At 33.8% G+C, this 13154-nt stretch overlaps 1 protein-coding gene across 1 annotated transcript; it reads right to left on the bottom strand.

Moving 5' to 3' along the window:
• Positions 1-2480: 2480 nt before the first annotated feature.
• Positions 2481-4760, bottom strand: LOC128161484 (uncharacterized). The gene is made up of 3 exons (XM_052824772.1): positions 4387-4760; positions 4039-4179; positions 2481-2695 (listed from the first exon to the last, which is right to left on the bottom strand). Exons 1-3 carry the CDS (start codon positions 4721-4723, stop codon positions 2529-2531), a joined length of 645 nt encoding a protein of 214 aa, XP_052680732.1. The 5' UTR covers positions 4724-4760; the 3' UTR covers positions 2481-2528.
• Between the last annotated feature and the right edge of the window lie 8394 nt (positions 4761-13154).

Here is a 13154-nt window from a genome sequence, read left to right as displayed (position 1 = left end):
ATTAGCGAAGCCTTATTTAGAAAAAAATAAAATCTTATTGGTAATCTCTAAGTACCAATGATGTTAAAAAATTAATACAAGTATATAAAATTAAACAAAATACAGTACTCTTCCGATTTTCGAGTCTATCATTTTAATATTGTAGTATAGATTGACTGTTCACAGCCTTTTCATCTGTTGGTATAAAGTCTACATAGTTTGTATCCACGCCTTCTGAACTTTTAAAGACTCGCTATTTACTAGGAACTCTTTGTGTTAACTATATAATGATCCACACAGCGGATGCCGATACCAGAATCTGTTTGGTTTGATTGGACTGCCATAGCAATTGCTCTTTTCTTTGGTTGTGATTTTGGCATACATTTTTCCACTTGACTGTCGTTTATTTGTTAATAACAATCGGGCTTTTCCATGAAAAAAAAAATAAGTACATTAGTGTGGTACTGCATTGTATCAATCGCTTCTTGTTTATCTGAAAAGATATCGTGTTATTTTTTTTCCTTAGCTTGCAAGTATTATCTAGTATAACTGTAAGGAAAGCTAGGTATTTATCTTTTTTATATCGATGGATATGGGTTTTTTTTTAAATGCCGGTATTAGGTAATTTTTTCGGAACAAAGGTATAAATTAGTTTAGAAATATATCATACAAGGATAATTAAATGAGGAAAAAAAATGAGTAAGGGTCGGGCCTGTCCTCAAGCACCTGGGATGTTAGAGAAGATGTTTTAGATTTATTCGTATTTTTACCATTTTTAGGGGGTGAAATGGGAGTGCATGTTTCTATCTTCACATTATAGAACAATTAATTCAAAAGTAGAATATGTTAAAAGCAAACTGAGGCAGTGAATGGAACATAATTTACCTATATATGTACATGTATAATGCAATTATGGTTTGTTTATTTTTTAATCTCAATTTATATAACCCCTCTTCTTTTCTTCAAAGTTATCGCTGTTCTTTATTTTTGAAACTTTAACAAAATAGAAAAAAAATAAAAAATAAAATTTGATTCATTGTTCAAAGAAGCTTTTGCTTGCCCACTGGGCATCTATATCATGGCTCTTCGCCAATTGTATTTATTTTTCCAGTATGATATTTTAAAATTGATTTCGAATTGGTTTCCTTTTTTAAAAGTAATGAACTAAATATTGTGATAGTTTACAATCATAGTACAGGTTATTGTGATATAGATCTCAACCGGTCTTTATACCTGTATTCGGGGCATACCACTTTTCTAGCGCTTCTTTTTGTAGATGTAATTGATAAACACTCTCATCCTTTGTGTTTCTTTAAGGAATAAGGAATCATTCAAAGAAACCATTTTACTTTTATTTATATAATTTTATGCTATTGTACGATTAAGGTGGCTCAGTACACCTTAAAATATTTTCTGATATCAGCAGAAAAATTACTTGATTATGATCGATATCATAATGGATAAGAAGTATTTAAGTCAAATAGGCAAAAAAAAAATGTGCACTTTTGGATGAAAAATTACATTTTCGAAAAACATGAACAAAAGCTCCAGGTGGGTTCGAACTCATGATCTGCGGTTCAAAAAGCCCAAGACTTTAGGCACTGATCAACGAGTCGACGATATACAACCGAATATAAACAGTTTAACAAAAGATTTAAATCGCCATCTTGTAGCGTAGTGTCTTTAAAAGTATGTCTGGGTGTAGTGAAGTACCTTAATTATTTAAAATATAAATAACCAAACCCCGCTGGTGCATCATTTATACGTCATTTAATGTTATGGGTTTTATAGTACAACATCAGTACATAGTGTTATCACAGGCAAAGACACTGGAAAATGTAAATATTTAGAATCATTGACTTCTTTTAGTGGAAACACAGAAGAAAGCAACGGGACATAACTCTATACTGATAAGAAAATTAATGATTCTTTCACATATATACGGGTAAGTACCTGTACTTTTATCAGAAACCGGAAAGAAAACACCACACAGTATGAAATTGGACATGGTAGCTTTTAAAACTTTGATAGATGAATAGAACTGGTCGTGATTGAAGAATTTGTCGACCATATCCTCAAGAATTTCAGAAAATATCGTTTAACCTTTTTTCTGCATGTGTAAATTCGCGTTTTTGATTCCAGTTCCATTAAAATTACATTTGAATTTTCGGCTTTCAATTTTCTTCAAAGATGACTCTATAAGCAATACATAATAAAATAAGCAAAGGTGCATTATAATTATTTTTTATATTATAGATGATACCGGAAAATTAAGCAAAATGTAACATCCAGCAGATTTAATGCATTTCTATCAACATTTTGGAGCTTTGGCCCGTTTGGGGAAATTATTTCCGAAAAACTTTGATTACATAAACCTGTAATTCATGTAATTACATGAACATGTAAATGCACATAACACTACAATTAAGAACAGAACATTTTATATTTTTCATGAGTTTAATTTTCTTTCAGTGACAGAAACAAAAGAAAACAGTCGCGTACATCGTTTGTTGCAATTTTAGCAGAGTGATCTTTCTTGAGTTGGGCATCTAGCCAGTGGAGGAAGCTAGGGCGGCGGCCCCTCCGGCGAGTAGAGCCAGCAGAAGGATTCCCCCTCCAATGGCTGGGATGATGGCCCCGATGTTTGATCCCGGTCTTCTGGTGGTTACATATGGTCGCCGGGTAGTAAATATAGGGGGCAAAATAGTTGCAGGCCCTGAAAAGTTTGAAAGCAGTGTTGCATGTTTTATGTTTTTTAAGTATATACAGTATTTAGATATATATTTTCAATTATTGTATATGTGTAATTATTATTATTATTATTATTATTATTATATATTTACATCTACCGAGTATGCTTTCCCCTTTTCTTACGGAAAATTATTGTTAATTCATTGCTCTACAGAAACTCAGAGGACTGGAATCTACACGCCCCGTTTATCGATTGCTAGAAACCTACAGCGACTCCAGAAAAATCACGGACTGCACGAAATAAGACCCAAGATTCCCTTAGGAGACGATTTTGCTGTTTCTTTCACCTAACGTACTGTTGTACATTAGCAATAATATAGTTAATTTAATTTACTTTTTTACAATCAATGTATATTTTTTTTTTTAAAAGAAAGCAGTAAATTTAAACAATAAAATGCTTTCTTTGATGGTTCATGCGGGTTATGAAGGCGGCGATCATTGCAGAATAACATTAACATAGCCCGCTAACGCGGGTTTTGTATTTTTTTGCAATGCCGATCTTCATATCCCGCATAATTCACAAAAAAGCTTTTTTTTTTTGGTTAAGATAAATGTTAGCATGTTATTATTGAATGTTCCTGCAATAAATTATTATAGCGAACGACGGGGATTATTTATAATACATCGGGTTCTATAGTCTGTCCCAATTTATTGCTTCCATCACTTAATGTTTATATTTAATAAAAATACACATACCTGTGAAAGAAATACAGTTGAAATCGATGAAAGGGAATATATCCAAGATATCTTCATTGAACAATTATCATTTTTCACTCATAAAGTTCACATGAACGAAAACAAATTTCTTACGGAGATTTATAATGGGAAATGTTTACATCTTTTTTCCATTCGGAAGTTCTCGGGATACCTCGCGCAATTTTTCAACGTTATCATCCGGACTTATTAATGGCTGATGCAATGCAAAATCCCCCGCGCGTAGACTTTGTATTTTTGGATGTGTCTGGACATTTTTCATGTTAGTGTATGAACGTAGTTTGAGCACAAAGGTATTTAGGATTATTGAAATATCAAGCAAAAAGTGGTGGAAGCAAAAACTCGGGAAAGAGTATAGTCGTTTTACGACTATTGTAAAGCAATAACGAGATGCGATGAAAAGTTGATGATGACAGGGAAATAGGAAGTTTTATTGCCCTGACACGCGATTCTCTAGAACCAATCAGATAACGCGTTGAATACATGTAAACTTATTTTTTTGAGGCATGACAATAAAATATATATTATAATACGAATATAAATGTTTCTAGGGTATTTAGGTCCATGTTTTGACCTTTGACCTGCGATACGTACTTTCGCAATTGATTCCGGTGTAGCCGACTGCACACTTGCATGCGGCCTTGACTACGTTGTAATTATCAGTGTATGTTACACATCGTCCGTTTGTGCCACAGTCTGTCTCTTTGTTGTCATATGGCGAACAAGGACCAAGGTCTGAAATAAAAAAAGACAGCATTCTTGACTTTATACTAAAACATCCGCAGTTGTACATAATGTATCTTGTTTTACTCCACGTACTTCAGACTATTAAAAAAAATAAAAATAAAAGTTCGTTATTTGCAATTTTATAACATCATGATTTGATACAAAACGGTAGAATCGTAGAAATGTACAGAATGTATAATATGAAATATCAGATACCTCTGCACTCAGTCACAGCATTCCCGACCGAAGTTATTATTCCATCAATAGCATCAAAGCCATCTTCGCATCGGCATTGGTTTCCAATACCGCCAGCATTTTCGCATTGAGCATAATCGGGGCATTCGTCATCGTTAGTACAAGTACCAAAGAATTCTACAACCTGCTGCGAGGAGTAGTACTTCAGCTGTACACATAATATAGCACATACTAAAAGCCACTGGAATCCCCTCATTTTTAATTGCGCGGGTGGCTTATTTTTTGGGTGAATACTTTTTTCACGGTGCAGTTCGCCAACAAAAGATTCACCTCTAAATCTTACGGTACTCCGTTGCATGGTTTTTTGTACATATATATACTTTTCAAGTCTCAGCAGCCAGCCAATTATTCGTGGCCTGTTCCCAATAATTTGCATTTCCTATTCAAAACAGACGCAAAAGATACCTTTCCTTCTTTCTGTGCGGGGCTTTGCCATGCATCCCGATCAAACCGCAAAGATATATGAATTATTCAAAAACTACGCAATTCTTCTATACACGTGAACAATCTACGCACGTTGGTCTAATGTTGTTTCATAAGAAATGTGACAATCGCTTAGATATAAGGGCAGATTGTATTTTCTTTATATTCTTCCCATTTCCCCGACGTAGACTAGAGTTAGGTTTGTACGAATTAAGTTTCTATAAGTTAATTTGCTTTAAAACTCACTTTTACGTTTTTTTTTAGAGAACAAATTCCAGTGGATGTTTATTTCCCTTAAAGTTCAAATTTGTTAGTCCTTATTTCATCAAAAATTGTGTAAATTTCAGAAGAAATCGTTACTATTTTAATGATATTGTATTGAAAATGCTGTATTTTTCGTGTGTTTGAGTGGGGGTGGGTGCGGTAATTGGGTTAGATTTGGGGTGGGGGGCTAAAATTGGATTTGAAATGCAATGGTTACGTAATAATAGTCTTTTTTTTAAACCCTACTTTCTTATAGTAAATTAAATTAATCGACATTAGGTGAATAAAAATTGAACTGAATAGAGGCCGGGCTGGATGGTTATAGCCACATCTAGAATTTTTCAATATCTAAAATTAAGTTCTGTAAAAAGATATAAGAATATACTAGATACTTAGACACAGAAAGAAGGCTTGGAGAGGCAGTAAAAGTATTGTCTTTATTTCAAATAAAGATTATTATGAATTATGTCAAACTAATTTGTAATAAAAAGTTAAGGTGATAATTTTTAATAAACTTGAATTTTTTCTGTAATTTTCTTCTTTCCAAGGAGTTTTAACATCATTGGGTGTTTGAATTTTGTACTAAATGTAGCCCCTCTCCCCCATCCCATCAATTTGAAATATTTAATAACTAGAGGCGTATAAATATTTCTGGAATATCTTATTTATTAATATTTCATTTAATAACATTTCCAATTTTACTTTTCTATCCCTCTTCCATTTCCTCGGGAGAAAATTAAAATTTCTGGATCCGCACATGTCTGTGGTATGTTTTAATCTGTATGATGATGTATAATGATGTTTATCTAGCTTTTACCTCAACATATATTAAATCAAGTTTATCTATTTCAATGTCCGTGAAGAGAGTTGTCCTGTACATTTTTCCGCCTGTACGAAAACCTCGAGAAGTTCCGATTGAAAGATTCATTGCTCTGGGGGGAGGGGGAGGGAGGGAATACTTTCATTATAAAAGAGATTATAACAGGTTGGGGTAAAATAATATTGGAGGGTAACCAAAAATAGTCTTCCCCGTGAAAAACTAAATTATCCCTCGGATCAATCCCCTCCCCCCCCGGGAAAGGTTTTTTTTAATGATTTAGAGGGAAAGGTAGATTTTGAAATATTGACAAGAATGACCCCCCCCCCCCCCAAAAAAAAAAAATCTTCACAGATTTAACATAGTCCTTGTTTTAAAACTTTCATAATTTTCAAAATTCTTTCAAAAATGCATTTCAAAAACTGAAGGTAAAGTACAGTGAATGTAGACAATGCTTTTTTATTTATATTTTATTTCTAAATCTGCGTCATGTCATTTGGACGATAAGACCGCATTGAATTTTAAATTGTGCTAAATTTCTGGAATTTTAAAAAAAGGAGTATTCACAAAATAGAGGTACCTAATTTTCCTTAAATTCAGTAGAGAGTTTCAAATGTATGTAATTCGTGAAAATTATTGTTTTCTCGTTAATTTGAAAATTTCCTTTCTTTTTTTCCGTCTGGGTTTCCCTTTATTTTTGAATTTCAAAACTTTTTTTTTTTTATACAAACATTACAGATAATAGATATTGCAAGAATTTTCGAGATATCTTGAATGAAATTACTTAAAGGATACCCAGTCACTTTGAAATGCATGTACTTATATATGCACAGGTATCGAATAGCTTGTAAGATCTAAGTCTATTATCAATACTCTAACTAGTATGTATTTACCTGTGCTTTAACATAATCTAAGTCTATTATCAATACACTAACTAATATGTACTGAGTATTTACCTGTGCTTTAACATGATATTCATTATTAAGTGTGTTTGTCGACAATAAAGACACAGCTTTAATAATAATATTACATTTAATATGCATCAAGTGCCGTATTGCGAATATTCATTGTCAACCTTGTTATAATTTTGACATAGTTGATTATTTGTACTATATATAGTTTGAGAATAAACGAGCCATAAAAGTATGACACTATCTATGCTTGAAAAATTGACCAAAAAGTAACAGTTTTGGTACTTCATTTCGTTATTATGAAATCTTTCTGATTCCTTTGTTTTATTTTCCACTAACTTTGATTTCACGTCAAGATCTATATATATATATATATATATATATATATATATATATATGAAGCAGTCTTAATTTTTTTTTAGTGAAAATCAAAATTCAATATTTTGTAAATAATGGTTCCAAGGCAAAATACAAGTACTATAGTTTGCTGTAAATGATGCACTGATCTAGAGGAAGGAGTCAGTGGGTCCGGACCCCCCTCCCCCTTTGGAAAATTCAAATTCCTTAAATTGTCATATTTAAATTACCGAAATATGCCTCCGACCCCCTCCCCTCCCCCCGTCTGGAGCAAACTTAAATATCCCTCGGAACCCCCTCTTCGGAATTTTTTTTTTCTGAATCCGCGCATGTTAATTGTTAGCTGTTGAAAATCATTGCCTTGTAGATGTTAACCACCAAATCATAAGTTGGGTTGACTTTCAAGATTTTAACATATTTTCATTGGTTTTTTTTTTTTATAAGTGAGGAATTGAAAGCAAGCTTTGGAACTTCTATCGTCCTCTAATTAAATCTAAATTGATGCAATATTATGGTACATGTACGTTTTTTTAAAAATAATCATTATCAATATATCTAGGTGAAAAGTAAAACACGTCATCTAATTCTTAACAAGAGAAATTAAGCGATCATTTTCTTTGCCATTGGTGTTTCATGGCCCCCTTTCCCGAATTACACCTTACAAAATACGTTGACGTTGGTTTAAATGGGTTGGGAACTTTTCAAGATTCCGCAAAGAATATTGTTGAATATAATGGTGCAAATGCGCATTGAATTTATTGTAAAAATCGGCCTAGTAGTATTTATGTTTGTGCTGTTGTTTAATTTGATGGCTTGGGTGCGAAATTTGTGCTGTAATTGTGTATATTTGTTGACATCTGTGATTCACCTAAAAACGGCAAAATGGTCGACAAATTAACCATCAGATGTACCTAACAGTTTCAGATATGGTTTGTTTATCCTTAACAAATCATTAAGATAAAGTCCGTAAAATTTTCCTTTTAAATCCGGGTATTTACCTATATTTTTATATAGAGATTTTCTTCTAAAGCAGATCAATACAGTCTAAATATGGCCTCGACAATCGAGTCCGCTTAAGGTTGCATAGGACATGCGCCTCGACTTATTCATTTGCCCGATAGTACATCTTGCTTATAATGCTATCACCCGTTTAAAAGTCTCAATTTGTACAATATTTGAACACGAAAAATTAATTCTAAAGGATGTCATAGAGATAAAACTAAAGAAAATAAAAACTTAAAGAATACCATCGAAGTAAATTAAAAAAAAAAACCCACAAAAACCCAAAATATGTAAAGTTTTGGTTAACGCCATAAGAACAGAGTGAAGTCATTTTTTAAAGTATAAAAAAAAATGTTTTTAGACGAAAAATTTAACGTAACAAATTCACAATACCGTGTCTAGAATCATGCAACATTTTTATTTCCATAATGTACTTAAAAAAATCAACATCAACAAAAAACCCAACACACACACACTCTCTTTCTAGATAGAAACCATCGCGTATTTATATGAGGTAGGAGGAGCACAAGTGCTGTTATGCAAATCACATTTGCAAGTCCTCGGACCCTCCCACTTGGAACTCGGCCGAGAACTCCCGATCGCGAATTTGCATATGATGTAATACTGTTCCGTGATTTGTTCAGAAGTGTATAATATCGGTAGATCTGCGCCTTAGAGAATCATTTTACATCACGAAATTCATGTTTACATAAACTAATTTATGGAAATATATACAACCCGCTATATACCCTGTTCTTATTTGTTTATTAACCTAATTATTATTTTACGTATTAACTTATTAATCAAACGCGACCCTTGCACCCAACATACCCCTTTAGTGAATTAGAATAAACAACATTCTTCGAGAAAGGTGTATTAGTACAAACACCTGTACAGGTAAGGTTGTAGAGGAAGAAAAAGAAAAGGTTGTGTACAATTTTAGGTTCAATATAACTCCATTTATGTTCAATATTTTCAGACGTTCTGACGACAAACTTTCAAGATACCGGAAGCACGAGTCACGTTGTTGAAGCTTGATCCCTCTACCAGGAGGATGACGTCATCATTACTGACCACTTCTACTTTTAATTGATATTATGCAGTGTGATATCAAGCCAACAATACCCCCCCCCCCCCCCACCAACACAGGCACTTACACACAGACACACACACACACATATTAAAGTGACGACAAAACTTTATGCTAAAACCAAACACTTGTAAATGTGTACCAATCAACCGACACCGCTTTTATATGCAGCCAGCCTCAGAGCTGGAAAGTCTTTGACAATTTTTTTTTCAGCTCAAAAACCGTCGGCCAACATGGAGGAATTTTTAGCTTGGGATTGTTCTTTATTACCTGTGTACTTGAAGATTTATATACAAACCTTTGTACATTATCTGTTGACCATTGGTTATTTCAAGGGAAAAAAATGCACATTTTAATATTAAACTATGTTTGATCTCACAATGAATTTTTTAAATGGCATCGTCTAAACATACAAAGAAAGATTAAATAATCTTTTGCTTCAATAACACGCATTCAGATTCACAAAAATGTCTGTTCACAAAATATGTTATCGTTCTGTCCTTTCTGATATATTTCATTTTATCAAATAAATATATTTTATAAAATGTTATATATTTTATATGAAATATATCAGAAAGGATAGTTCGTTCTCGTCAGTTTAACTCGGTTTTTGTCGTGCCTCTTCGGCAGAACTCGGAGAAACACCGCGAAAGATTTACCTCACCGGATGTTATACACATTTGGAACAAAATGGAGTCTCCACCTGACCTCCAGTTTTGGCAAAGTAAGCTCGACAGGGTCATATGTTTCTTCTGAAGTATATGTTTTATTGCTATAAATAAAGCTTAGCTGAAAAATTTACAGGGAGATGGTTTTCCTAACTTGATTTTAACGTTTATAGCAATACGTATGATATCTGAGGTTGTTTTTTTCAAAGTCAGAAAGCCAGTTTGCATTTTATTGACAATTTTTGTCTGTGTCTTTTACTAATTAACAATTTTTAATTACCAATGAGTCCATGACTAATTAATTAGCCAGGAACGTATTGACAATTATAGCTTGTTAATTAGCAAAAGACATTTGTTTAAAAACGTTGGTGTAAAGAAGAAGGAATGAAATTAAACGTCGAGATTCCACATTTAAACCGACAAAGATTGTTTAGATAATTTTATTATCACTGAGTGATTTTGAGTGGGTGGCAAATATTCGATATTCTAGATGAATTGAAGACACAGTTTGCGGTGTTTTTTTTTTTTGCATGTTTGTATATCATATAACTCGAATTTAAGAAATGACGTCGAAACTAGTATGTACTTTTTGTTCGTTAACACAATAGGCAAAGAAATTGATATTCAAGTTAGTATGTGCATTGCTTTCTGTTGGGAAGTGACGTGTATAGTGTTGAATTAGGCAGACTTTGTATGCACACATGGTTTGTTTGGTCAGCAATGTATTTGAGCAATATAAGAATAAAGATACATTTGTATCTATAACGAAAGGTAGCATCTTCAAACTTGACTTTGATTTTTCTCTCGTATTGAAAATATTCATTAATGTATAAGCAACTGAAAGGAGAGGATGAAGTGAAGGATAAAGTGTACACAAGTCTCGGTGGTATATTATGAAGAGATATTATGTGTAATTGGTTGATCTGCTCTGTTAAAAACTAAAGTGTGTAAAAGACTTTATTTGTTTGTTAATACTTTTATTCTACCAATTCAATCGAAATTTGTTAGAGCCAGAACTTTACTCGGTCATTATTGCTAGCGTCTTCACATATTGACTGTTTTCGGGCAGCGATGAAGACCAAGGGAAGTTACTCATCAGCGATATTGAGCTTGCATGCGCGGATCTAGAAACCCTCCCCTCCCCCGGGAAATTGGATGGGGGGTGGGTGGGGGTTGTCGTTCCGATGGATAAGTTTGTTTGCGGGAGGTTCTATGCTTATCTTTGGTTACTTTACTATGTAGATTTAAATATTTCGAATTATTCAGGGACAGGAAGTTGGTTCCGGACCACCTGACCCCCTCCTAATCCTCTAGATCTGCGGATGGCTTAGGTGTACGCTATTGACATCAACCCCCCCCCCCCCCACTCAATAGACGTTATATGTGCAGTTTTCACTGGAAGAGGAATAGTCTACTTATGCTGTTTTAATTTTATTTTTACAAAATGAGATTAGAAATATGTAACAAATTAAACAAAATATGAGAAAAAAAAAAGAAAGACAAAGTGGCCTTTAGAGAGAGAGAGAGAGAGAGAGAGAGAGAGAGAGAGAGAGAGAGAGAGAGAGAGAGAGAGAGAGAGAGAGAGAGAGAGACACACACACACACACACACCAGTCCTATACGAAGAGGTTAGGACAGTCTGACTACCTTTCATAATGTACCAAGTATAAGGGTATGAGGATGATCTTACGCCGATCAATCACTCGTACACGATTATACAATAAACCAACACGATTTCACATCAATCATCTTTGTGGTGGCCTGCTCGACTCGTTTTTTTTTCCATTCCTTTGCGTGCACCCCTTTTTCTGCGCAGTCGTTTTCGATGGAAATGTTTTTTTCTGAGTGAGTCAGATAGATGAAGGCAATCGCACCGCCTTACCTTGATGTGATATTGTAGAGTAGGATGGGGACCTGTGGAAAAGAAAAATTTGTAACATCAGATGAATCATTTGCATGTATTTCATGATTACTATTCGACTTCACGACTATTACAATACAGGAAAGCTGGAACATTTGCGAGTACATTGCATTTTCAAGACTATGAAGTGGATAAAATTCCAAAATCTATAGTGAATTCAAACGAAAGTTTAATGTTGATCAATCCCCCGATTTAAAAATATATGCCATTGTGTTAATTGTTATGAATACCTGTTCAATCTGACACATATCTATAACTGTGTATGTAATACGTCTCGCATTCTCTTAAGATATGCATTAAAGGTCCGGACCGCCCTGGTAAATTACTGAAAACAGGTCTCTGACCACCATACCCTTGTAAACAGTATACTTGCCATCCCCAGTACTACATGTAAATTCCTAACCCCGCGGGGAGAAACCTTAAGTCCTCGCATCAAATTACTGCATTATATATCATTTCCGACGTGTATTTAATAACATACATATTTTAAAAACAATATTCCTTCTTTGGTGCTTTGTGCGAGTATGTAGGTAACTATAATAAGTTTATTATAATTGTATATTGAAACGTAACAGAGGAGGAACAACCAACTTTCCCATATTTGTGAAAGTTACCATGGTAACTACAGCCAACCGAAAGCTTATAAGACATAAACTCATGAAAATATAATATTTTGAATGTTTTGGTGATATGTTTTAGCTGTTTATACATGTATTTCGATATAATTGTTGATTAGAAAGATATACTGATTTAAACAGGGAATAATTTACATTGTTATACTTTCATGTTAAATACTGAAATCTGATTGGTTAAGACGCAGTTAGTAATTTTTACTATTACCCTCAGCGTTAGCAACGCACTTGGCAACGGGTAACATTAAAAAATGTTACATGCGCGAAAATTATGCGCGTACGGTTCGCTGTAGAATTCACGTAATTCCTATATAAAAGCAGTAAAATTTTCTTAAAAATTTTAAAAAAGACATTCAGTATAACAAAATAAATAGTGCCTGTTTGGAAGGATAACAGTTGAAATTGACACCCCTCGAAAACCATTGTCAACCTCCGCTTCGCGTCGGTTGACAATGGTTTTCTCGGGGTGTCAATTTCAACTGTTACCCTCCAAAACAGGCACTATTTATATAATAAGGACCGCGAGATTTCGCGAGATTTCTATCAGTTTCCAATCTCTGTCATTTATGTCTCTGACCGCACGGACGACAGCGATATTCAAACTTTGCGTTGGTCCCATCATGGTAACTACAGCCAACCGAAAG

The sequence above is a fragment of the Crassostrea angulata genome, chromosome 8, assembly GCF_025612915.1.
Source record: "Crassostrea angulata isolate pt1a10 chromosome 8, ASM2561291v2, whole genome shotgun sequence".
Taxonomy (NCBI): Eukaryota; Metazoa; Mollusca; class Bivalvia; order Ostreida; family Ostreidae; genus Magallana; species Magallana angulata.
The sequence above is the reverse complement of the archived record's forward strand: the minus strand, read 5'-3'. Positions and strand labels throughout refer to the sequence as shown.